General features: G+C 43.3%; 2 protein-coding genes across 7 annotated transcripts in view; both read left to right on the top strand.

Moving 5' to 3' along the window:
• ALG9 (ALG9 alpha-1,2-mannosyltransferase) overlaps nucleotides 1–26191 on the top strand; it is a 169634-nt gene extending 143443 nt beyond the window's left edge. For 2 of the 5 annotated variants that reach the window (XM_037065563.1, XM_037065564.1), the window contains 2 exons: nucleotides 5434–5552; nucleotides 5833–8423. In XM_037065563.1, coding sequence (XP_036921458.1) covers nucleotides 5434–5552; nucleotides 5833–5852 — 139 coding nt within the window. In that variant the 3' untranslated portion in view covers nucleotides 5853–8423. Of the gene's footprint in view, nucleotides 1–3927; nucleotides 3986–5433; nucleotides 5553–5832; nucleotides 9200–19694; nucleotides 19727–26020 lie in introns of those variants that run through there. The other 3 variants (XM_037065562.1, XM_037065559.1, XM_037065561.1) reach the window with 3 other exon arrangements.
• A 93-nt stretch (nucleotides 26192–26284) lies between these two features.
• Nucleotides 26285–26969, top strand: part of PPP2R1B (protein phosphatase 2 scaffold subunit Abeta) — a 35838-nt gene continuing 35153 nt past the window's right edge. For both annotated transcript variants that reach the window (XM_037065558.1, XM_037065557.1), the window contains exon 1: nucleotides 26285–26434. In XM_037065558.1, the coding sequence (XP_036921453.1) occupies nucleotides 26321–26434 (114 nt within the window). In that variant the 5' untranslated portion in view covers nucleotides 26285–26320. The remainder of the gene's footprint in view (nucleotides 26435–26969) is intronic.

Here is a 26969-nt window from a genome sequence, read left to right as displayed (position 1 = left end):
GATTCTGTATTTTCTATACTTTTCTTACTCTCCCTCCTATCTATTTTCTACCTATTGTCTATGCTACTTATTCTCTGAACCTTTTCCCCCCTTCTCCTCCTCCCACTCCCCTGTTGCTAACCCTCCATGTGATCTCCATTTCTATGTTTCTGCTCCCGATCTAGCTGTCCTCTTAGTTTGCTTTTGTTTTAGGTGTGGTTGTTAATAACTGTGAGTTTGCTGTCCTTTCACTGTTCATATTTTTTATGTTCTTTTTCTTAGATAAGTCCCCTTAACATTTCATATAATAAGGGCTTAGTGATGATGAACTCCTTGAATTTGACCTTATCTGAGAAGCACTTTATCTGCCCCTCCATTCTAAATGAGAACTTTGCTGGATAGAGCAATCTTGGATGTAGGTCTTTGGATTTCATGACTTGGAATACTTCTTTCCAGCCCCTTCTTGCCTGTAAGGTCTCTTTTGAGGAATCAGCTGACAGTCTGATGGGAACTCCTTTGTAGGTGACTGTCCCCTTATCTCTTGCTGCTTCTAGGATTCTCTCCTTCATTTTCATCTTGGCTAATGTAATTATGATGTGCCTTGGTGTGTTCCTTCTTGGGTCCAACTTCTTTGGGACTCTCTGAGCTTCCTGGATTTCCTGCAAGTCTATTTCCTTTGCCAGACTGGGGAAGTTCTCCTTTATTATTTGTTCAAATAAGTTTTCCACTCATGGCTCTTCCTCTTCCTCTTCTGGTACCCCTATAATTTGAATGTTGGAACGTTTAAAGATGTTCTGGAGGTTCCTAAGCCTCTCTTCATTTTTTTAAAATTCTTGTTTCTTCCTTCTTTTCTGTTTGGTTGTTGCTTTCTTCCTTCTGGTCCACTCCATTGATTTGAGTCCCAGTCTCCTTCCCATCACTATTGGTTCCCTGTGCATTTCCTTTCATGTCACTTAGTGTAGCCTTCATTTGTTCCTCTAATATGTAACTAAAGTCAACCAATTCTGTGAGCATCCTGATCACCAGTGTTTTGAACTGTGCATCTGAAAGGTTGGCTATCTCTTGGTCGATTAAAAGTATTGCCCTGGGGCTTTGAGCTGTTCTTTTTGAGTCATAATGTTTGGTCTCTTTGCACCTGTTATGTATGTGGGGCGGAATCTTAGGTGTTCATCAGGGTGGGGCAACCCAGGTCCCTGGGTTGTGATGCTATATGTGGGGGTGGGGTCAGAGAGGAGCAATGGCATTTGTTCCATTCTGTCTCAGATTTCTGTCCATTCTACCGGTTCCCTCAAGCAAATTGGGCCCTTCTGGTGCCGGCTCCCGGGTGTGTGGGCTTGTGCACCCTCCAGGACCCTGTGGGTTTCTCCAATGAACTCTCTGTGATCCTGGGAGCTTCTCCCAGCCCCTTGACTCCGAAAGTCTTTCCAATTGGTGCCTTCAGGCTCTATTTCCCTGTGGGAAATATTTTCACTGGGGCCCTAGCCTGAGCAGTCTGTCTCACTGCTTGCTCCTTCACTTGGTTTATCTGCATGCGAATGTGTGACCTTGGTCAGTCAGCCGCTCTGCACCCTCACTGGGTCTGCCCGTTGCCACCCCACATCAGGGATCCACCAACCACCGCTTACCCTCCTGGCTTTCCTGCATGACCTCACTCCGCCACTGGCTCCGCCCCTCTTACTGGTCTGGTGAACGTTCGTTGTTGTTGGACTTCCATACAGTTCAATATTCTGTGTTTTGGCTGCATTTTTGTTACTAAAACTTTGTTGTCTTTAAACTTAGTTGTACGAGGGGCACAGTGTTTCCACCTATGCCTCCATCTGTTTTTTTTTAATAAATATAATCTCTTTGTTCTTTGGAAGACTCTAAAAAGGTTAACATTATGAAGTAATAACCATCCCAAACAGGAATTTGTTCCAAAAAGAAAGTCTCAACTAAAATTGGGAGACTTCTGCCAAGATGGAGGCATAGGTGGAAACACTGTGCCTTCTCCCACAACCAAGTTTGAATACAACAAAGGTTTGGAGAACAAAGACACAGCAAAAAACAGAAAACTGAATTATACGGAAGTCCAACAACCACTAACCGTTCAACGGGGACGGTAAGGGGGTGGAGCCGGCAGCGAGCAGGGTTGGGCAGGACAGATCCCCTGACCTAGGAGCACAGGCAGCCCGGAACCAGTTGGGGTGTGGGGCAGACTGACCGCGGTCCCACATTTGCGCACAGTGAGACAGACCCCGCAGGCCCCAGGGGGCGAGGGCTGACGGTGGCGGCACACTCACGTGCAGTGGGACGAAACTCGTGGGCTCGGTAACAGTGGCAGCCGCAGCACCTGTGGGGTCCACGGCGGGAAGCGGCAGACGGGACGCCATAGTTCCTCGTTGACCCTGCCCCCACATACAACGTCACAACCCAGCGACTTAGTTGCCCTGCTCTAGTGAACACCTTAGGGCTCTGATCCTGCTACGGAACAGGCGCGGACAGCCCAAAAGATGGCGCAAGAAGAACTCAAAGTCCCAGAGCCAATAACTCTCAGCAACCAAGAAATTGCCAGCCTCTCAGAAGCACAATTCAAAACACTGGTTATCAGGATGCTCACAGAACTGGTTGATTATAGTCACAAATTAGAGGAATATATGAAGGCTAAACTAATTGAAATGAAGGGAGATGCACAGGAAACCAATAGTGATGGAAAGGAAACTGGGACTCAAATCAATGGAATGGACCAGAAGGAAGAAGGAAAAATCCCACCAGAAAGGAATGAAGAAATGAGAATTCAAAAAAATGAAGAGAGGCTTAGGAACCTCCAGAACATCTTTAAACATTCCAACATCTGGATTATAGGGGTACCAGAAGGGGGAAAGAAACAGCCACAAGTGGAAAACTTATTTGAACAAATAATAAAGGAGAACTTCCCCAGTCTGGCAAAGGAAATAGACTTGCAGGAAATCCAGGAAGCTCAGAGAGTGCCAAAGAAGTTGGACCCAAGAAGGAACACACCAAGGCACATCATAATTACATTAGCCAAGATGAAAATGAAGGAGAGAATCCTAGAAGCAGCAAGAGATAAGGGGACAGTCACCTACAAAGGAGTTCCCATCAGACTGTCAGCTGATTCCTCCAAAGAGACCTTATAGGCAAGAAGGGGCTGGAAAGAAGTATTCCAAGTCATGAAATCCAAAGACCTACAGCCAAGATTGCTTTATCCAGCAAAACTTTCATTTAGAATTGAATGGCAGATAAAGTGCTTCTCAGATAAGGGCAAGTTCAAGGAGTTCATCATCACCAAGCCCTTATCATATGAAATGCTAAAGGGACTTATCTAAGAAAAAGAAGAGGAAAAATGTTAACAGTGAAAGGACAGCAAACTCACAGTTATTAACAACCACACCTAAAACAAAAGCAAACCAAGAGGACAGCTAGATCAGGAGTGGAACCATAGAAATGAAGAACACATGGAGGGTTAGCAACAGAGGAGTGGGAGGAGGAGAAGGGGGGAGAAGGCACAGAAAATAGCATAGATGGTAGGTAGAAAATAGATAGGGGGGAGGGCAAGAATAGTGGGGGAAATATAGAACGTAAAGAACTTGAGACACGTGGTTATAAACTAAGGGGGTGAGAATGGTGGGGGAGCGAGTGTGTGGGTGGAGGGGAATGAAGGGGGGGAATAGAACAACTGTAATGGTATAATCAATAAAATATATTTTTAAAAAAGAGGAGTATCAAAAAAATAAGATAAAATAAAATAAAATTGGGCCTAGTGGCCCTAATGTTATACCAAGGACTGACTTGGCTGGCAGTGTATGCTGACTTTGTTAATGAAGCTTTTACTGTGGAATCAACTGGGATGGAAGTGACAATTAGTTTTAGCCTTTCTTTACTACACTTAAGCATGCAGGAGTTTACTCTGGCTTACAAAGCCTTTTGTTCTGACCTTCCCTATCTGTACAGCATGGTCAGAAAGAATAAATTCACTTCTTTCTCACCCAGGTAGGTGCTTCCTCTACTGGTTCCTTTTGTTTGCAGGAGCCCTGCTGATTAATCTCGTGTGTCTCTCTCCTAAGCCTCTTCTCTCTGTCAAAGCCCTCGAGCTGGGAGGTGTTGAGGTGAGGTGCATCCCTGTGGAGCAGGGAGTACTGCCAGGGTCCAGGCCGGGGAGACTCTCTGAGAGGTGTGTATGCCAAGCACGATATCGTTGTGTGCAGGCATCGCAGGCGTCTGCCAACCCCAGGGGCCGACTGCCAGTATGAGTGCCGTGTGGACCTGACAGTTACACGTTTAGAGTCTGGAAGAGGACTGGCAATGGAACACCCGTCAGCTACCTCATGTAGGGTGGCAGTCACTGGTCCAACTTCGTCTCACTCAGAAATCACAGTCAAGGAGTAGTATTTGTTTGATACAAGGTTTGAAGCTGTCAGTCCCACTTTTCCTACAAAGTGATGAATCCCCTTAGCCTGTTCCTGGGCTGCAGGATAAACCATAGTGGTTGGTGCAGAATCTGGAATCAAATCTGGATGTGAACGAGGGCTCTGTCACTTACTGTGTGACCCTGGCACATTTATGTGAGCCCCGGTTCCCAGCTATAATGTAGGGATAATAATATCATTTTCTTGCTAGGGTTATTAGATGGATTAAATAACAAGAAGTGTAGGCACTTTTTTAGTGTTTGTCCAATGTTAAGTGTTCAATAAATGTGAAGTATTTATTCTTGTTATATTTTTAATTGTTCAAGTACAGTTTTCTGTCTTTTACTCCCATCCCAGCCCACCCCCCCTCCGTGCTCCCCACCTCCTTCCCATTTCCACCCCCCTTAGTTGTCGTCCATGTATCCTTTATACTAGTTCCTGTAAATCCTTTTCACATTCTTCAGATACTCATAAGAAATTCAGGTTTCCCTGTGTCCCTATATTTTAATAACAAATATATACATATTATAACTTGCCAGAGACATGTGATGCCATGAGCATGTGTATGAGACTCTCTCTTTGACTTAAGAATGGCGGGAACCTTTGCATGAGACGCCCAGGACATATTTTTCTTTATCTCTCTAAGACAAATTTACTGCTAGAATCAGGGTCATTTCAGCATCTCTACAGTTTCTTTGTTACAGAAACCATTGGGTACGAAGAATTTATTTCCGTAGTAGCAGTCTTTTGATTGGCCTGGAACTTTCCTATGGTATATTCTCATGCAAAGTGAAGACCTAGAGCTGTTTGGAAGGTTGTGCTGTGGCTTGACAGGGAGACTGTCTCTGTGTGGGGGGAACAAGGTACTTGGTTGTAAGTCTTTTGTCATGATCTAGTAGCCAAATAACAGACTTTTTGTGTGGGTTGCTTATATAAAATATAATCCTTTCTTTAGTACTTAGTTTATTTCCTTGAGTCATTTTCAATACCGTTAGTAAATTCTGTCAAATGATAAAATCCGACCCGACCCCCCCCCCCCCTTGTTTTCCAGATCTTCCAAGCTGCTGCGGGCGTTTTACGTCCCCTTCCTGTCGGACCAGTATACAGTGTATGTAAACTACACCATCCTCAAGCCCCGGAGAACAAAGCACAGCAGGAAGAAAAGTGGAGGTTAGCGGAACGCCTGCGACCCCAAAGGACAACCATCCATTCTCATGATGACACTGACAGGACTCCCTCCAAGTCATCGCTTGTAACGTTTGTAATAAAGGCCATCTGACACCAGTTCTGGAATCTGGGTGCTTTGGGCTAGTCAAAGTCAATTGAATTCACTTCTTGCCTGTGTCTCTGTTCTGCAGACTTTTTGCAGCTGGCAGAGAAGGGAACTAAAGTTCAGGTAGACGTAGTATTCCACATCTCATTGTTTTTCTTCTGTTCAATTATTTATCAGACCGGAGAAGAACAGAATGAACCCACAGGAAGAATTGAACATCTCTGAGCTGGGTGGCCGTGTCAAGCTGTCCCCCACACTCTGGCCTCCGAGAACTAACAAGCTTCTTTTGGGCCATATGGGCTTCTCCACCAAAGCTGTTTGGCAACTTCTAGCAGACCTTGTTGTTCAAGTCCTAGTGCTGAAAATAAGCACAGCACAGTTGCCTGCCGACATGTCCTTTTCACCTTGAGCATGACTAAGCTTCTCTGAAGCGCTTCACGGGACTAGGACCCTGTCCTGGAGATATCTCAGGAAAAAGGCAACTCTCTGAGGAACTGTGACCTCATTTCATTATTTAGGATGCCTCTTATTTTCATTTTACCTCCTTTACAACAAACTGTAACTATGAGGGTTGTTTTGTTTTGTTTTTAAGTTTTAGCATATAATTTCTTAAATTCAGGACTTCCGTACAGGTTCTAGATAAGACTATAACTGTAAAGGACATATTTGAAGAAAATTCTGTCAACTGATAGCTTTGGATAACATCACATTTTTAAGTAATGCGTTCTGTTGCCATTTCTGAAGAGATTGAGAATTTCTCTTTTTTAAACAACCCTAGTAAAAAAGACCAGTGTGTATTTATAGCACCTATTTTTGAGCCTGTATATGGCAAAGCACATCTTGCACAGGGCACTTCATGTCTGGTAGGCAATTATAAGGACCTAATATTTTAACAAGTATATACTATTACTTTACCCATATATACCTTACTTTATAAAGCACTTTTGCATGAATCTCATTTGATCCTATCCCACAAAGTGAGGTAGACAAGGCAAATGGTTTTATACCCATTTTACAGATTAAGAAACTGAGGCTACAAGGGGAGGTAAAGTCATACAAGGTCACACAGCCAATGACAGCGCTAGGACTGGAACCTAGGTTGCCTAACTTCCCATTTAAACATTACTTGAAAGAATGATGAGGTTGGCCAGAGACCTGATTGATAATGTAACTTTATATTTTAACAGAGAATTTTATCTATTTCTTTTGCGTTCTTTGGAGCCTTCAGTCTTTCTGTTGGTCAGACTCTCATCACAGCAGAGCTTCAGAATGCAGCCTGGCTGGTGGCAGGAAAGCATGGCTCACGCTGATAGTCATGCAGTATTCTGTTTCTGTAGTCTGTCTGGGGTCACATAATAGGTGCCTTATTTTCCTAAGAGTAAATGTGTCTAGTATCTGCAAATAGATTGAATCTATTTTTCGGAGTTTCCGTCTTTCATTTTTCAAAGAGAAGGGCTTTTGATAGGAACTGCCTGAGAGGAGAAAAGAAGTGAAAGGGGAAGAAATGGCTAGTCAGTATATAAAAAGTCTCCCCTCTGAGGGAAGATCTGAGATCCAGTGGAAGCACTGGAAAGGCAACAGGTCAAGACAGTGGAATGATAACGGCAGAGTGAAGAGAAACGGGATCCCACTTGCTGACTGAAAGTTCGTGGCATTTAATTCTCAATACTTGATTACTTTTCCCAAATTTTGGTACATTTGGTGTGACTACAGGATACAGAGTTTTCAGTGAAATGCCTTGCCACGCCTACATGGATCGTGCACTTACTGTATGTGCTTGTTTCACAGTGGCTAACGCCCTGGACTTTCTGCAGAGGTGAGTAAGAGCGTTCAGCAACAGAGGTCCATGCTGAGTAGCTTTTTGTAAATCGAAGTGGTACAATACTGATCTATTTTATCATCTTGCACATGAAGAAGAAGCCTTCTGAGTAAGAACTTACTGTAATGTAGCACAGAAAAAGGTCATGATTGGTCCAGGAATTCCTTGGGAATATCAGTTCCTACCCCTTTTAAACCCCGATTTTGGTTTTCTTTAGGGAGAGCACAGTAAAGTGCAGACACAGTGCCAGTGCCACAGGTCAGGGGTAGAAAGTGAGTAGTTTTGTTATGGAAGCATTTTCCACATGATGACACATTTATGGACACATTTTTAAAATCTCCATCTCAGCCCCGGCTGGTGTGGCTCAGTGGATTGAGCACTGGCCTGTGAACCAAAGGGTTGTGGGTTTGATTCCCAGTCAGGGCACATGTCTGGGTTGCAGGCCAGGTCCCCAGGAGTGGGCATGTGAGGGGCAACCACACATTGATGTTTCTCTCCCTTTCTCTCTCCCTCCTTTCCTCTCTCTAAAAAAATAAATAAATAAAATATATATTTTTAAAATCTCCATCTCAGCAATACAGTGAGGTTAGCTTTGCCTGTGAAAAAAGATTTTCAAAACATCTGGTCAAAGTGACATTTTTCCTTTAGAGAATCAGGGTTCCTCATGAGCTGACTGCTCTGCCCATTGTAAGGTAAAAGTGTCTGAGGTACTTAGTTCTCCATGGATTATTGAATATCAAGGAATGGACTGTATAGATAAGTGGTACTAACCTTTGATAATGGAGCTGAATGTAAGAGTGGATGTACTTGGCAATCCAGGACTCTGGTCTCTGACCTCTCAAGCAGCCGTATCTGAACACCACATCTTATATGACACCGAGTCCCATTACTGAACCAAACTGTAATAGGCATGTAGTATCAAAGTTTACTTGTCACCTGGTAATTGTCATCTGATAAGAAAAAAGACTGGTTACTTTAATCTCTTGGGATAGTCATGGAAAATTGAAGCCCATACTCTTTATTACTAAATTCAAGTTTAGGAACAGGTTTTTTTAAATCAAGGGTGGTTCCTGATCCTAACCATTGATCTGGGTCATTTTCCTAGTTTTGGATTCTGGAAAGGCCCATGAAAACCCCATGTGGTTCTGCAGCATTAGGTCTGGGGTGACCGTCTGGGCCTTTTGCATTGCATTTTGTATTTCAAGGGATTTATTCAGATAAGAACTCACTGTCATCATGCTGTCTTCAGGCCAGTGTGAGGCAGCTCTGCTTTTAATTTGGGTAATTTTATTTCCTCTGTAGAGGGAAAAGAGGCACAATTTAATCTTTGCCTCCACAGGCATATTAAAACTCACATGTTAATTCATTCTCACGCACCTACATTAAATTAAATGCCTCGGTAAATCGATAAATGGACATGTGCTCAGCTTTAATTTTTTGCAAGAGAAGGATCAGACTTCCATATGGCATTGCTGGATTTCAGAGGCACTCTGGTGTTTCAATAAATCTAAATGAATGTTGCCTTCAGTTTTTCCAGTGTGCGCAACTACATGTTTCATGCTGCAAATGAAATCAAGAAGCAGTACAGTGCTGAAGCAAGAGTATTGTCCAATATATTTGCCTAATCCTTGTGCTTTATTTCATGTGTCAGTGTTTACATTACATACCTGTATTTTCTGTGAAAGAAAAAAGTTAAATAAATCTTGGCAGTTTGATTTTCCTTAATATTTTCTCTCGTGCTTTTTTGAGCTTTTAAATCGTTGGAGGAGACTGGAAACTGAAGCTCAAGCCCTTCATCTGCCTCACTCCCACCCTTCAATGTCTAGACCTGCCTTCTGCAGTCCAAGTAGCTCACAATAGCTTATTCTGAAAATTCTAGGAAGAAGCCTTTGGGAAACCCATTGAGGGTTAGTTTTATTTTATTTGTGGGAAAAACATGCACAATAGGAATTACTCAGTATGTCATTGTAACAAAGTTTTGGGGTCCGTCTTAAGTTTTTAGATTAAGAATTTTCATCATGTGGTGATCTTAATATTTATAGGAATGTGCTAGTAGTATTTAAAATTTCGGCAATCTCCCCCTTTGTCAGGAGTTATTAGGACCAAAACAACTTTTTTGTTAATGAATTCTTTAGTATCATTCTTATACCTTGCATCTTGTAGCCACCTGGTTTTACACTATAGGTGGTCGGTTTTCTTTCCATAGGACCCAAAATGCCCAGGAAACTTAGTTTGATTTCATTCTCCCAAGTTGTCTTACAGATGGATGCTTTGTTAATAAAATTGTTTCCCCTGCTTAGAAGTGTCACCTTTCTCTATGCTCGTTACTTTTATTTATAGGGCAAGCTCAAGTCTCCCTCTGTTCTAAGAAGCCTGTCTGGACTTCAGACCTCTGTAATTAATTCCTTTCCTTTTGAGTACCTTACTCATCTTAACACGTATCCCTTATGAACCTGCCTCTCCAGGGCATTGCTGGCACTTCTGGGGGCAAACCATTTATTTGGGTCATTTTCCTAGTTTTGAATTCTGGGAAAGGCATTTCCACATTTCCACGAGCATGTTGGCACTGCGCACGTTTATGGACAATGAAGAAAGAAAAGCAAAAAGGAACCTGAAACGACTACACAACTGTTGCTTTCTATTTGGCAGATTTCTAGGCCACAGAAAGTACAGCAAGTGATACATCCTATAGTACCCAAAGGACCATTCAGAAGATGTGAATGAGGCTTAATATTGTGCATGTTTTAGGATTTGTACATGGGCTTTCACACAAAGGCAGATGCCTCAGAGTACCTTCTAAAAGGAGAGATTGGGCACCTCCACTGAATTTTTCTCTCATTTCTTGGTTCTGGAGGCTCTGACTTAGCCCAGGAGACATCTGAGTAAATGTGAGGCAGGGAGCGAATCCTCCAGAGTGAGGACATGCTCTGCGCCACTACCAGGTGAGAGCCCTGCTAGCAAAAGGAACTCTGAGGGCTAGATGACTTTGAAGTGGTGCAGTTGAGTTCAATAATATCAAGTAGTGAGTGATTTTTTTAGAACTGAAAGCTGTTTTGGCTCCCTTAGCTATGGAGTTGAACGTGGACCTGACCTTGAAACACATTGTAACTAACAGATGTGGTAAATGAAATGTGGGAAATTCAGATAAGGGGTGTGAGATGACACAACTGTAGTGACGCAGATTGGGAACTTCTGTTGTACCTTCGTAGGATGAGGAATTGTAATTCAATTAACAATTGGGTTAAATATCATTTTAGCTGAGTATGAGCATTTTTAAAAAATTATAAGCAAACCTTAAGGTAACTTCATAAAATGCTTCAAGGTGGTAGGACTTTTTGGCTTAGCTTCTAGTTTCTGGCCTGCTTGTTCTGTCTTTACATTCCTGGAGATGAAAGTATAAACCAGGTGACTCTTAATGGTCCTAACAGCCAAAAGATTTGTGTGAGTTAAACTTCATCACAAATCTACAATGACAGGTATCAGCCAGAACCTGCCTTATGAGGCTTTGTCTTTGACCTGCATTTACCTGCAGAAACGGTATTTGGCAACCGGTGCCACTGGTCTATAATTTGCCATTTTAACTTTCAGTCCCAAGTTGCCCAAGGAGAAGGGTATGGTTTTTGGTCTGTTTGCTTCCTGCCTCTGCGGCACCGTCCTTAGTGCTGGAGACGCTGTTGCCTAGAGAGCAGTGGTTCTCAGCCAGAGCTGCACAAGAGAACCATCCGAGCCCCCCCAAAAATGCCACCATCTGCGTGCTCCCACCCAGCTGGCCCCATGGGATTCTGAGTCAGTGGTCCTACATGGGCCTAGGCATTACTATTCTTTAAGAAACTCTTTAGCCCCAGTTGGTGTGGCTCAGTGGATTGAATGCTAGCCTGCAAACTGACAGGTTACCAGTTCGATTCCTGGCCAGGGAGGGCACAGGTCTGGGTTGCGGGCCAGGCCCCTAGTTGGGGGCTTGTGGAGGCAACTGATCAATGAATCTCTTGCACATGGATATTTCTCTCCTTCTTTTTCTCCCTCCCTTCCCCTCTCTCTAAATGTAAATAAAATCTTTGAAAAAAATAACCTTCGGTGATTTTCTAATGTCCAGTGCCGTTGATGTTAGAGCCAAGGCAAACAATCACCAAACATCAAAGATAATTAAGTAGGCAAAATGTTTGGTTTCCTCTCCCAGTTACAACCCTTGGCCTCTTCCCCTTCCCACACCCTTTTCTCTACTTTTTGCAGCCTATCAGACCTTTCCTGCCCTCTCTTCCATTCTCTCTGGGCCCTGCTTTCTGGGAAACGATTAACTAATAAGGTACTGAAGTTCACTAATGGATGTTAATAATTTACTGTAGTTATCTTCCCATTAATCCACTCATCTCAGTATATCTGAATGATAATACATCTGGAAAAATGGAATTGCTAATTCTGGCCATCTCAAGTGCCATATTTATTTATTAATTAGGTGGGAAGAAAGAGTTTGAGCAGGCATATCCAACCTTCAGGAAGACTGCCTAGCCTTTAGGTTTCAAACCCCATTCACTGGTGCTGCTTGGTTTACTCAGATAAGGCCCTGTGGCTGTCTGGAGTAGGAGAATGGGGGAAAATGGTATTGGGCCCTCTTGCTCGGGACATGTTGGGGGAGCCTGTGTTGTAGATTTTATATATTTAGCTTTATTTCAGACAAGTGCAGAGAAGATTTCCCCTTTACTATTCTGCCACTGGTGTCCTGCGGTGTCTCCGGAGCTGCTGCCACCCTCTCAGACATAAGAGCAAGCATTAATCTCGTTTTGAGAGAAATAACGTGAAATGGGTTCACTCAAAACAAGAAACACCATGTGTCATTCAGGAATTGGTCTTGCTTCTTTCTTGTCTTCTTCTTCTTAATAATAATGTCTCTAAGCCTCCCTGGTATTCCCTATAATATGTTCTCATTTTTTTTTCTTGCAGGTGAAATAGGTATGGAGTTACAGAGAAAGGCTCGTTTCACGGTGGTACATTTATAAAAGAATACGAATTTTTTAAATCATGGAGCCTTCCCTAGTGTCCAGCAGAGGGCAGCCTATTCTCACTAAAAATTTCAACGCTCCTTTTTTCTCCCCAAATCTAACTAGTTTTCAGCATTTCTTGTATTCTTTGGGTCTAAATTCTAGTGTAAATTGAAATATCTGAGTTGCATTTCTTGCAAATCTCTATTCCTGCATTTCAGTCATATTACTATAACTGCAAACATTTCCTGGAGAAAACCACGACCATAATTTATAGGAGATGCCACAGGTAATTGCAGTTCTAGTTGACATGGCTTTGATGGTATTCTTGGGAAATACAAGATAAGTGTTTGGTTGAGAAAGCGAACCAATGCTTTTAGGGGTTCCAGTCATTGATGTGTTTTCAAGGTTCCAGGAATGAGCAAACCATGTCATACACACAGCTTTAACTTTGCCTCTGCTAATTTGTTGATACTGTCAAAGACAAGACAAAGGAACCCTGGCCAGGTGGCTCAGTTGGAGCATCATCCCATATACCAGAAGGTTGCTGGTTGGACTTCTAGTCAGGGCACGTACCTAGGCTCTGGGTTTGATTCCCCAGTCTGGGTGTGTACTGGAGGCAACTGATCAATGTTCTCTCTCCCCATCTCTCCAATCAATAAAAATGTATTCTTACCTGGCTGGTGTAGCTCAGTGGATTGAGCGTGGGCCTGCGAACCAGACGTTCCCGGTTCGATTCCCAGTCAGGGCACATGCCTGGGTTGCAGGCCAGTTCCCTGCAGGGGCCAGTTCCCAGCAGGGGATGCACGAGAAGCAACCATACATTGATGTTTCTCTTCCTCTCTCCTTCCCTTCCCCTCTAAAAGATAAATAAATAAAATATTTTTTAAAAAATGTATTCTTTGCGAGGGTTTTTAAAATAAAAGACAATCCAAAGGATGTGTGAATGTCCAGGATTCTGCACTCTGTCAGATGCCAACACATCTGCTAGCTCAACAGAAGTTACTAGCATATAGCAGGGCCTGAACCCTGTAAAGCAAAATGCTTTTGAATACCTTTGATTGTTCCTCATGATTGTCACCAGGGTGAAAAGCAGACATTTGCAGAAGAAAGTATAATTTGCATTTAAAAGTATAGGACACCCACCTAGGCACATGTAGGCACTGAGGAACAGACAAAGCCAGCTCTGAGATCGTTTGAACTCAAACTTAGGGAAATATATTGGGATTTTCTGTGGGTTTGTTGTTATTTTGGTATGCTTTTTCTGTTTCTGTTTTGGGGCTTTTTTTTAGTATAGTTTATTGATTATGCTATTAAAGTTGTCCCGATTTTCTCTCCCCCTCTTCCCTCTCCTCCTTGCGCCACCCCTGCTCCAGCATTCTCCCACCCTTTAGTTCATGTCCATGGGTCGTAATGTATACGTTCTCTGGCTTCTCCATTTCCCATACTTTTCTAACCTCCCGCTGTCTATTTTGTACCTACAAAAAAGCTTCTTGTTCCCTGTACCTTCCCCCCACAATTCTCCCCCTCACCCTCCCCACTGATAGCCCTCCAAGTGATTTCCATTTCTGTGATTTTGTTCCTGTTCTAGTTGTTTGATTAGTTTTTGTCTTCATTTTTTCTTTTCGATTCATTTGTTAGTAGTTATGAGTTTGTTGTCATTTTGTTGTTCACATTTTTTATCTTTTTTTAAGTTAAGTTTCTTTAACATTTCATATCATAAGGGCTGGGTGATGATGAACTTCTTTAAGTTAACCTTAACCTGGGAAGCAATTTATCTGCCCTTCCATTCTAAATGATAGCTTAGCTGAACAGAGCAATCTTGGATGGAGGTCCTTGCCTTCCATGACTTCAAATACTTTCCAGCCCCTTCTTACCTGCAAGGTTTCTTTTGAGAAATCAGCTGATTTCTAATCAGCTAGGCACTCCTTTGTAGGTAACTCTCCCCTTTCCTCTTACTGCTTTTAAGATTCTTTCCTTCTCTTTAATCTTGGGTAATGTAATTATGATGTGCCTTGGTGTGTTCTTCCTTGGGTCCAATTTGTTTGGGGTTCTCTGAGCTTCCTGGTCTTTCTGAAAGTCTATTTCCTTTGCAAGATTTGGGAAGTTTTCCTTCATTATTTTTTCAAATAAGTTTTCAATCTTTTGCTCTTCCTTTTCTCCTTCTGGCACCTCTACAATTCAGATGATGAAACATTTAAAGTTGCCTCAGAGTTTTCTAAGCCTCTTCTCATTTTTTTTTGCATTCTTGTTTCTTCATTCTGTTCTGGTTGCATGCTTATTTCTTCCTTTTGTTCCAAATTGTTGATTTGAGTCCCAGTTTCCTTTCTTTCACTGTTGGTTCCCTGTATGTTTTACTTTATTTCACTTTGTGTAGCCTTTATTTCTTCCTTCATTTTGTGACTGAGCTCAGTCAATTCTGTGAGCATCTTGATTGCCAGTGTTTTGAACTCTTCATTTGATAGATTGGCTATCTTTTCATTGTTTAGTCCTATATTTTGAGTTTTGATCTGTTCTTTCATTTAGGTCATATTTCTTTGTCTCTGTGCAACTGTTAAGTGGTAAGGGGCGGAGCCTTAGGTATTCACCAGTCAGAGGCAACCCTCTTTGCTGCATTGTGATGCTGTCTATGGGGGGGGGGGGAATCATAGAGGGAACAGTGACACTTGTACCGCTCTTGTCCCACTTTCTATCACTTCCCTCGCTTCCCACAAGAGGATTGTGCCTTTTCAGGTGCTGATTCTCAGGTGCAACCCCCACACATTTTTTATAGCCAGCAGTTTTGAATCTTTAGTTTCCCCTGTGCAAAAACCCTGGGTTTCGCAGTCTATCTCACTCCCCTGTTGTTCCTCTTGGCTTACCTATGGGCAATTGTAGGACCAACTGAAGGTTCCCCACTGCGTCCACCCAGTCCTCCAGCCACTGCCTTGCTGTGCATCCTCTCCACCCATCTCTGCCCCTCCTACCAGCCTGGATGAATATTTCTTTAAGTCCTTGGTGGTTGGACTTTCATGCAAATGGTTTTCTGGCAGCTGTGGTTCTTTGTTTTTAAGTTGGTTGTTAGCCTTCTTTTGGTTGTTTGAGGAAGCAACGCATTTATGCCTCCATCTTGGCCGGAACCCCTCTGTTTTGGGGTTGTTTTTTTTTTTACATCCTCTATATATTGTTAAATTTGTTCCCTGGAGAAATAATTTGAACAATAGCTAACATTTATTAAGCATTTATTATTGGTTAGGACTATTTCGAGTTGCTCTTTCTCATAAAATACAAAAATCTATGGGGTTAATAACCACTATTATCCTTAACTTTGTTTATTTCATATTGATTTTAGAGAAAGAGAGGAACACACACTTGTTGTGCATTCACTGGTTGCCTCCTGTATGTGCCCTGACCAGCAACAGATGTTCTAACTGATGGAGCTACCTTGCCAGGGCCACTGTTACGCTTTTTTTTAAAGACGGGGAACTAGTGCCCAGAGATATTAAATGTCCTAAGGTCACCTAGGCAGAAAGTTGCAGTCCTGGGATTCAAACTCAAGCAGGCTGACTGGGCCTCTCTCTTAACCATGATCTTATACTCCCTATTTCATGACTTTTTTGAAGTTCACGGCCCCCTTGACCCTTTTTTGTATATTATGTTGAGGTAACTGGAATGATCAGATGGGCAGAGAGAAGAATAGGATTTAGTGGAAGTCGTTTCACTTTTTTTTTTAAATAAAGATTTTATTAGAGAAGGGGAGGGAGGGGGAAAGAGAGAGAGAAACATCAGTGTGTGGTTACCTCTCACGTGGCCCCCACTGGGGACATGGCCCACAACCCGGGCATGTGCCCTGACTGGGAATTGAACCGGTGACCCTTTGCTTCACAGGCCTGTGCTCAATCCACTGAGCTACACCAGCCAGGGCTCACTTTTTCTTTTAACCACCTTCTTACTCTGCTTCTGGTAATCACAGCCTAGAGGTTATACTTGTGAGACAGAATACACAGATAATACATCAGTCTTTGTAGGACCTTTTCTAGAACATTGTGGGCCCCTAGCTAATTTTAGTCACAGATCAGAAAGGGAGCTGATTTCCTGAAGTCCTAGAGGTTAGTGGAAATTCCGTTTTCTGCTTATAGTCCCAGCTGAGTTTCTGCTGAGATGTGAGGAACGTGTCCAGGGGTTCTTGGCAATGGTTCTTTCTTACTCCTATGACCTTCATAACAGTTCTGCTGGGCAGATCAGAAAAGGAAGCAGCAAATAATATCATCCTCACAGGACACAGCAGGGAAAGCTTTCAGGGGACAACGAATATTTTGCATAATCCCTGCTTTTGGGGTTTGAAAGTAGTGTGCCCTGATGCCGAAAGCTACTTACTTGTGTTGGCTGAGTCTAGTACAAGACATAGTGATAAGGGCTTACAAAAATAAGACAGAAGAAGGAAATCTGCACTCTCCCCTATGGACACAACAGGGTCAGACAGGGAATATCTGGCCGGGGGCGGGCGGGCACATGTTCACTACTATGGATGCCGCAGGGAAGACTAGCCCAGGGGAGGCAGTGGCCAGTCTACAGTGTGGTAACCAAGAGCCAAAAGATTGAATACATGATTGTTTTCATGGTTCAGCATTCAAAAAGCTTAAATACGGGATCTGAGGCAGAAAAAAGACATTAGTGGGGAAATGGGTAAAATTTGAGTAAAATCTTTTTTAAAGTATATTTTATTGATTATGTGTTTACAGTTGTCCCATTTCCCCCCCCCCTTTGTTCCCCTCTGCCCTGCCCACCCCCTCCCACCAGCATCACCCCCCAACCTTAGTTCATGTCCATGGGTCATACATATAAGTTCTCTGGCTTCTCCATTTCCCATACTATTTTTAACCTCCCCCCTGTCTATTTTGCACCCACCATTTATGCTTCTTATTCCCTGTACCTTTCCCCCATCCTCCTCCCTTCCCCCTCCTGGCTGATAACCCTCTCTGTGATCTCCATTTCTGTGATTCTGTTCCTGTTCTAGTTGTTTATTTTTTTTGTGTGTGTTTGTTAATTTTTAGGTTTAGTTGTTGATAATTGTGAGTTTGTCATCATTTTACTGTTCATAGTTTTGATCTTTTTCTTAAATAAGTCCCTTTAACATTTCATATAATAAGGGCTTGGAGATGATGAACTCCTTGAATTTGACCTTATCTGAGAAGCACTTTATCTGCCCTTCCATTCTAAATGAAAGCTTTGCTGGATAGAGTAATCTTGGATGTAGGTCTTTGGATTTCATGATTTGGAATACTTCTTTCCAGCCCCTTCTTGCCTGCAAGTTTTCGTTTCAGAAATCAGCTGATTTCTATCAGCTGGGCACTCCTTTGTAGGTAACTGTGTCCTTTTCTCTTGCTGCTTTTAAGATTCTCTCCTTCTCTTTAATCCTAGGTAATGTAATTATGATGTGCCTTGGTGTGTTCTTCCTTGGGTCCAATTTGTTTGGGACTATTTGAGCTTTCTGGTCTTCCTGGAAGTCTATTTTCTTTGCTAGATTGATGAATTTCTCCTTCATTATTTTTCTAGTAAGTTTTCAATTTCTTTCTCATCCTCTTCATCTCCTGGCACCCCTGTGATTCAGATGTTGGAATGTTTAAAGTTGTCCCGGAGGCTCCTAAGCCTGTCTTCATTTTTTTGCATTCTTGTTTCTTCATTCTGTTCTGGTTGCATGCTTATTTCTTCCTTTTGTTCCAAATTGTTGATTTGAGCCCCAGTTTCCTTTCCTTCACTGTTGGTTCCCTGTATATTTTGCTTTATTTCACTTTGTGTAGCCTTCGGTTCTTCTTTCATTTTGTGACTGAGCTCAATCAATTTTGTGAGCATCCTGATTACTAGATTGACTATCTTTTCATTGTTTAGTTCTGTTTTTGGAGTTTCTATCTGTTCTTTCATTTGGACAGCATTTCTTTGTCTTGGCATGCCTGTTACATTGTGAGAGGCAGGGCCTTAGGTATTCACTAGGGTTTGGCAACCCTCTTTGCTGCATTGTGGTGCTATATGTGGGGGACGGGTCCCAGAGGGGAAAATGCCTCTTACTTGACTCTCAGCTGGCTTTCAGTGACTTCTCCCAGTAACCACAAGCATATTGGGTCCTTCTGGTGCTGATTCCTAGGTGGGTGGGTTTGTATATGTTCCAGGAGAGTTTGTGGGTCTCTAAAACAAACTTTCCTGTGAGGCTGGGAGTTTCTCCCGCTGCCACAATTCCCATAGATTTTACAGCCAGAGGTATTGAGGCTTTATTTCGCTGGGCTGCAGTCCCGGGTTGCAGGGTCTGTCTGGTTCCCAGTTGTTCCTCCTGGTTTGTATGCGTGCAGACCACCCAGTCTGCCAGACACCACCCCACCCTGAGTCCTTTCTGCCTGGGCTGCCTGTCTCCGCACCTCCTACCAGACTGGATGGAAGTTCCTTGGTTGTCAGACTTCCATACAGTTCCATTTTCTAGCAGTTCTGGTTCTTTTTTGTTTTTAAATTTGTTGTTGTCTTTCTTTTGGTTATGCGAGGAGGCAAAGTATTTGTACCTATGCTTCTATCTTGGCCAGAAGTGGCAATTTGAGTAAAATCTTGAATTTAGTAAATAGTAAAAAGTAAAACAAAAAAAATGACAAATGGTTACATGATACATTAAAAAATCTCCCTTCCACTTCTGTTCCCCAGGAACCCAGTCTGTTACCATAATTAACCAATGTGTTTAGTCATGTCTGTCTTTCTAGGGATTTTTTTTTAGGCTTAAAAAGTGTGCATTCTATTTTACAAATATGATGAGATACTGCACAGTGTTTTGGCACTTGCTGTTCTAAAATCTTAAGGTATTTAATATTTCCTTTTTAGGAGCAATTATTTCCAAATATTTTCAGCTTAAATGACACCCTGCAATTTCAATAACAGTGTGTATCTTACATGTAACACTTAGAAAGGGGTTTTGTTGGGCCGTCTGTAGCATTTGGCAAGATACCAGGGGGCTGACCTAAAAACATTGGAATGCATAATCGGTTTCAAAGGCCTAAAACTTCTGAGAAAGGTAGCTAAGACTATTTGATCTCTAGGTTTGTGGTAGCTTAAATCTACCCTTGTGGTTAGAAGTGCTAATTCTGTTCTCGGGCAGTTGGGGGCCCACACACCATGAGCTAGATCTTCAGGTGCTGTCTTTCTGTGTTTGCTGTAGGCACCAGATTCAGTGAGCTCTTGGTAATCAATAACAGAACTTCTAACATTTGTGCAATGCTTTCTATTTACAGAGAACTTTGCAAGCCCCAGAGAGAGAAGTAAGGTAAGAATTATCTCTGTTTTACCAATGAGAAAAATTCTGAAAGGCCTGGAGTCGGGGTTTCTGATTCTAAATCAGGTAATCCTTTCATTCTTTCACACTGGTCCTCTTGGTTGCCAAAGCTTAATCGAGTGGAATGTTTCCTTACCTGCTTCTACTTCCTCAGTAGATAATTACTATTCATGGCTAATGTCTGAGGCCTTACTCTTGTCATCCACTAATCTAAGCACTGTGTATGAATTTAACCTTAGAAACCACACTCACAGCCCCACTGTACAGATGCAGAAACCGAGATTCAGAGAGGATAAGTTGTTTGCCCCAAATCACACAACTAGTGGGTAGAGCTGAGATGTCAATCTAGGTCATCCCGACTCCACTGTAGACTCTCTTGATCACCGTATGCACTTCCCTGCATTAGAACTGACTGTCCATTTCTTTGATTGGCTTTTCCCAAGAATTCAAGAATTCAAGCAACGTTTTGCTCTGGAAATATATATATGTGTGTATAGAGTACACACACACACACACACACACACACACACATATTATAGCATGGAGGTAGGGGATGAAGCAAGGAGTAGTGATAATACCTGATTATGAGATTCACAGTTTCTTTGGATTCACTGTGACTCCAGGTAAAGTCTCGTTCTCTCTGTCAGGTATTCTTAGCCATAAAAATGGGATTAAACTTTGGCCACAAAACAGAGAAGAGAAAGAATGTAAAATATTGAGGTGAAGTTGGGGGGAAAATATTTGAGTCCCACAGAATGAAGACCTTTTTGTATAAAAAGAAATTAGAAATATCATCAGTGCTGATAATTACTACTTTGTAATGAATTAAATTCAGACCTGATAATCTGTTTATCAGAGTCATGTTACTGAAGGAAGATAGTTGGAAAATGCCTGAGTGTGCTTACAATTTCTGTGCATGAACTGGACCACCCACTGCTTTCCCGATGGTCTTTTCAATGGGACAACACTTCCAGGTCTGCCCTGAGAGAACCACTTACACACAGGATTCTCTCATGCACTGAGGGAGAGGCGGGCTCAATACACGTGAGGCAATGGCTGGAGAGCACAACAATGATGACATTCAGCCTTGCTCAGAACTGACCATTTCTCCGTGGCACTGAGAGCTGTTACAAGCACAAAAGTTGATGGCTGTTGATCCCATCTGCCTGTGCTTCTCCACATTCTCAGGAACTGGGCAAGTCTAACCCTGTCTTCCCTTGATTCACTGAATGAGTGAACTGTATGTAGGTGTCAGAACCCAGTGCTTTTGTGCTGAGAATGTCACAGTGTTTCCCCCTGGGCTGCCTTAAATCTTCAACCTAATCTCACCTGTTGCCTCAGGCGCTCTCTGGTCATTGGTTGCTTGGGGTGTGTGGGAGGCAGAGAGACCACGGGAGCAACAGGGAAGAGGAGAGGGTATGGAGACAGATCAGTGTCACAGTTCTATACTTGTAGTGCTTACCTGATTTCCAGGAATCCAGAAAAAGAGGATCATTTCGATCTGGCAAAAACCACAGTCAATCGGGACGGAGTTGTTTATCAATAAGTAGTTGTGGCTGTCATTTACTTTTTCTGAACAGAGACTGTCCCTGAGCAGAAGATACCTTTTCATTGACATGGAAATTACTTTTCCAGATGAACTTTTAAAATCAATGACTTTTTTTCTTTTTTCTTTTTCTAGTTTTTTAAAATATATTTTATTGATTATACCATTACAGTTGTTCTATTCCCCCCTTCATTCCCCTCCCCCCACACACTCCCTCCCCCACCATTCTCCCCCCTTAGTTTATAACCACGTGTCTCAAGTTCTTTACATTCTATATTTCCCCCACTATTCTTGCCCTCCCCCCTATCTATTTTCTACCTACCATCTATGCTATTTTCTGTGCCTTCTCCCCCCTTCTCCTCCTCCCACTCCCCTGTTGCTAACCCTCCATGTGTTCTTCATTTCTATGGTTCCACTCCTGACCTAGCTGTCCTCTTGGTTTGCTTTTGTTTTAGGTGTGGTTGTTAATAACTGTGAGTTTGACGTCCTTTTACTGTTCATATTTTTCATCTTCTTTTTCTTAGATAAGTTCCTTTAGCATTTCATATAATAAGGGCTTGGTGATGATGAACTCCTTGAACTTGACCTTATCTGAGAAGCACTTTATCTGTCCTTCCATTCTAAATGAAAGTTTTGCTGGATAAAGCAATCTTGGCTGTAGGTCTTTGGATTTCATGACTTGGAATACTTCTTTCCAGCCCCTTCTTGCCTGTAAGGTCTCTTTTGAGAAATCCGCTGACAGTCTGATGGGTACTCCTTTGTATGTGACTGTCCCCTTACCTCTTGCTGCTTCTAGGATTCTCTCCTTCATTTTCATCTTGGCTAATGTAATTATGATGTGCCTTGGTGTGTTCCTTCTTGGGTCCAACTTCTTTGGGACTCTCTGAGCTTCCTGGATTTCCTGCAAGTCTATTTCCTTTGCCAGACTGGGGAAGTTCTCCTTTATTATTTGTTCAAATAAGTTTTCCACTTGTGGCTGTTTCTTTCCCCCTTCTGGTACCCCTATAATCCAGATGTTGGAACGTTTAAAGATGTCTTGGAGGTTCCTAAGCTTCTCCTCATTTTTTTGAATCCTCATTTCTTCATTCCTTTCTGGTGGGATGTTTTGTTCTTCCTTCTGGTCCATTCCATTGATTTGAGTCCCAGTTTCCTTTCCATCGCTATTGGATTCCTGGACATCTCCCTTCATTTCAATTAGTTTAGCCTTCATATGTTCCTCTAATTTGTGACTATAATCAACCAGTTCTGTGAGCATCCTGATAACCAGTGTTTTGAATTGTGCTTCTGAGAGGCTGGCAATTTCTCGGTTGCTGAGAGTTATTGGCTCTGGGACTTTGAGTTCTTCTTGCGCCATCTTTTGGGCTGTTCGTGCCTGTTCCGTAGCAGGATTGGAGCCCTAAGGTGTTCACTAGAGCAGGGCAACTAAGTCGCTGGGTTGTGACGTTGTATGTGGGGGCGAGGTCAAAGAGGGACTATGGAGTCCCGTTTGCCGCCTGCTGCCACGGCCCTCACCGATGCCACAGCTGCTGCCGTCACCAGGCCCATGCGTTTTGTCCCACTGCACTCGAGTGTGCCACCGCCGTCAGCCCTTGCCCCCTGGGGCCTGCGTGGTCCGTCTCACTCTGTGCGAATGTGCGACCGCGGTCAGTCTGCCCCGCACCCCGACTGGTTCTGGTCTGCCTGCGAGCCTAGGTCGGGGGACCTGTCCTGCTGGACCCTGCTCCGGTGCTGGCTCCGCTCCTCTTACCGTCCCCGTTGAACGGTTAGAGGTAGTCGGACTTCCGTATAATTCAATTTTCTGTCCTTTGGCTGTGTCTTTGTTTCTCCAAACCTTTGTTGTATTCAAACTTGTTTGTGGGAGAAGGCACAGTGTTTCCACCTATGCCTCCATCTTGGCGGAAGTCCTAAAGTCAATGACTTTTAAACATCAGTGTATATTAGAATTACTGGGATGCATGGTAAAATGTCCCACCCCATTACTGGGGATTCTGATTCACTAGGTCTGGGGTGGAGGACAGGAATCTGCCTTTTATTATTTATGTATTTATTTTTAAAGGATTTTATTTATTTTTAGAGAGAGGGCAAGGGAGGGAGAAAGAGAGGGAGAGAAACATCAATGTGTGGTTGCCTCTCACATGGCCCCTGGCCTGCAACCCAGGCATGTTCCCTGACTGGGAATCGAAATAGTGACCCTTTGGTTCACAGTCTGTGCTCAGTCCACTGAGCTACACCAGCCAGGGCAGGAATCTGCATTTTAAAACAAGCATCTTAGGTGATTTAACCAGTGGGCCCCATTCCCCAAAGACTGTCTTAGATTTTGTTCCAGTTTCCATTTGCTCATCTTTTGAAATACGGTAGCCTCTTTTGGCTATCATCTGTGTGTTTTAATCACTTTCTTTATTGAAGGATTTATTAGCATCCCCAAATTTACTACCTGCTTCATTCTCACATCATCACTGTACCAGAGAGGAAACCAGAGGTGGTTAGCTCCATTTTACTGGGAGTGAGTGGGTGGGAGCTGGGATTGAGGCATAGAGAGAGGCAAGTCACACACTGAGTCAGAGACTGAGGTGGGAACTGAAGTCCAGAATCGATGACTCTCAAACCAGGCAATTTTCTGGGGCCTATTTTCTGAGCTTGTGATTTCATATTTAATTGTAGTTATTCCTTAGGTGTGTAATTAATTGTGCTTGGGTAAGCAGAGCATATTTGAATTTTAAACAAAATAGTTTAGCATCAGTGTGGTAATTTTTGTTTACCACATTGAGGCTCATCTATGTTTGAGCTAATATCTAGATGATGATAGGTACGGAAATGACTTAACGTGCTTCTCTCTGCCTTTGCTTCCTTAAATATGTCTGAAGACTTTTTACATAAAGTGTAAGGGAACATGTTCCTCTTTCCCATTCCAATATGAATGCTGTCTGATCTTCTAACTGGTTAAGTACTAAATCAAAAACCTCTTAATCCCCTGTTTCTCAAACTTGAGTAGTATTTCAATCTATTTCTAAAGACAAAAAAATCTTGAAAACTCTCATTGTAAATTATTTATTACAATGTTACTTAAAGTTATAAATATAAAGTAGAAAATGTTTTTCTTTTTAAATCCTAACCTGAGGATGTTTCTTGATTTTAGAATTTTAGAGAGAGAGGAAGGGGGAGAGAGAGAGAGAAGCCTCAATGTGACAGAAAAACATCCGTAGGTTGCCTCCTACAACCCCTAACCAGGAATTGAACCCACAACACTTTTGGTGCATGGGAAGATGATCCAACCAACCGAGCCCTCTGGCCAGGAAAAAACATAATGTTCTTTTATTTCTAGTTCTCATACAGCTAAAGTGCCAAAATAGATTTACAAATGAAATCCAAGTGAAACCACAAAACTATTTATTTTGACATTATAGTGATTTAACATGCCGAATGATGTACTTTGCTGAGAAGAAATTATCCCTCGTATTGTGGCTATGACATTGCTGTCAAAAACTCAGCTTCTTTTGAGTTCAATGTACCACCAAGTGACCTATGATGCCTCTTTTCTCACTACTCTTCTGTTAGTCCCATCATGTCATTTGGCTTTCATTTTGTTCATGAAAACAGTATTTTCACTTTAAATCTACCTCTGTTCTTTTCTCATTATCCCAGAATTATAAAAGCAGGACTGGAACACACCTGCAAATGCAGGTACTGAAATAGTGGGGCAACACCGGATGACAAAGTGGTCATTCAAATAGTCCAGAACATACTAAGGAAATCCAAAAAAATATTGTTAAAATGAAAACAAAATTAAGACCTTAAAGAATACATCCATAGACTTAATTTGAGAAATACTTTTCCGGTCCATTGGTTCCAGAACTTTCATTACTATAGAACGCCCTATCTAGTTTGTTTCTTCCAGAAACCTCATGTTCGGAGGGGAAAAAACCCTCCTAATTGCATTTATTAATAACTTTGCATTTTTATTAATCAGACACACCGAATTTCCATTTTAAAGCTTGTGATCACTATTTGTGGTTACCATTCTAAGCTGCTTATAGTCCAAAACAAACAGAAAAGACAGGACATTGTAGTTATTCTGTGCTGTACTAACAGGGGTAAATAAAAACTTTCCATTACGTTTTGTAAGAAAGACTTCCATCCCTCAACTCCTTCGAGTGCTGCCTTGACGACTCTTGGAGTTCAGGGAGGCTAGGTTAGCCTTTCTTGTACAGCCACCCCATGCAATTTGGAAGGATTCAAGCTTGCCCTACTTTTGCTTAATTGTTGTGATTCTAAGCATGCTAAAGACCTAAAAAATGAAAGGAAGAAAATACAACAGAAGGCACCATTCCAGTCCCAAACTGAAAAGAAACACCAAAACAAGAGAGCAGCATGTTTTTAACAGCTTGCATGTAGAAAGCAGAAAAAATATTGACTAGAGAGTTTGGACCGCACTGTTCTCTCATCACCCGTGTTATTTGTCTTATGGAGCAGGAGCCAGATACACAATTCTGGCTCACAGGCCGAAGGAAGGGGTGGAGGGGTTCTTTGGAAGCTTGAGGCTAGTGGGAGAATGAGTGGCTTAGGGCCAGGATGAAGGCAGGGGAGGCGCTAAATCTTTCTTCCTCCTGGCCTTGAGCATCCTCTTTGGTCCGCCTGAGTCCTAAGAGGTCAGAGAACAGGGATCATTGAAGTAGGTAGGTCCTGACCTCTTCAGACCAACCATGAGCCGGATAAATCCTTGCCCCTGTTTCTTTCGGCAGGGTAGAGGATGCGGGGGCTTCATTCGTTTCCCCAGCCCACCTTTCTTCTGGAACTCAGACCTACAGTTCCCACAACCCGGGGCTGGGGCAGGCCTCCACCAACCTGGCAAAGCCTCAAAAGCCCAACCTTCGCGGCGCCTGAACCCCGGCCACAGCGCAGCTTACGTGGGCGCGGGGCGGGGCCTGAGCGCGGGGCGGGGCCTGAGCGCGGGGCGGGGCCTGAGCGCGGGGCGGGGCCTGAGCGCGGGGCGGGGCCTGAGCGCGGGGCGGGCAGCGGTGACCAGGAGGGGGAGAAAGAACATGGCGGGCGCAGCGGCGCCTGGGACTGTCCCGGGGGCAGCGGGCGGAGATGGAGACGATTCACTTTATCCGATCGCAGTTTTAATAGACGAACTCCGCAATGAGGACGTGCAGGTATTGGAGTCAGGCCTGGTAAAGGGAACGGGCTCGGTCGGGCGCTTGGTAGGGAAGGGTGAAGGCCGGCATCGAGATGGGGCAGGCCTGGGGGATTGAAAGACCCAACTCTGGCAGAAACTGGAGGCGAAAGAAGGTAAAGACCCGTGCTCGGCCCTCCCCTCCCAGGGATCTTCTCCAGCACCCTTCCTCCGGACCCCGGCCGGTTGTGGGAGAGCCGGCTTTGCGCCTGGGCGGATCTTCCGGGCGGTGCGGTGGGTTCGCCTCTTCCGGTCCTCCCAGTTGGGGAGCCAGCGGGAAGGTGGCTCTAGCGCGGGGCGGCAAGGGGCCCCTGGGAAGTGCAGGGGAATGAATGCTTTCCTCTGGGCTGGGAAACTGGCCGGGCTTGTTGGGTAGGACCAGGGTGGGATGGCTAATTAATCTAGAGGAGTCGGTGTGTAAGCCCTCATAGAATTCCTTTTGAAAAGGCAGGAGTTGTAGTCAACCGTTTCCTCAGCTTACCCCCGCCAAAGTTCTCTTTTTAAAATTGTCTCAC

The sequence above is a fragment of the Sturnira hondurensis genome, unplaced genomic scaffold (assembly GCF_014824575.4).
Source record: "Sturnira hondurensis isolate 20B ecotype Veracruz unplaced genomic scaffold, ASM1482457v3 Scaffold0015793, whole genome shotgun sequence".
Lineage (NCBI taxonomy): Eukaryota > Metazoa > Chordata > Mammalia > Chiroptera > Phyllostomidae > Sturnira > Sturnira hondurensis.
Note: the sequence above shows the minus strand (reverse complement) of the source record. Positions and strands in the feature narration are given on the sequence as shown.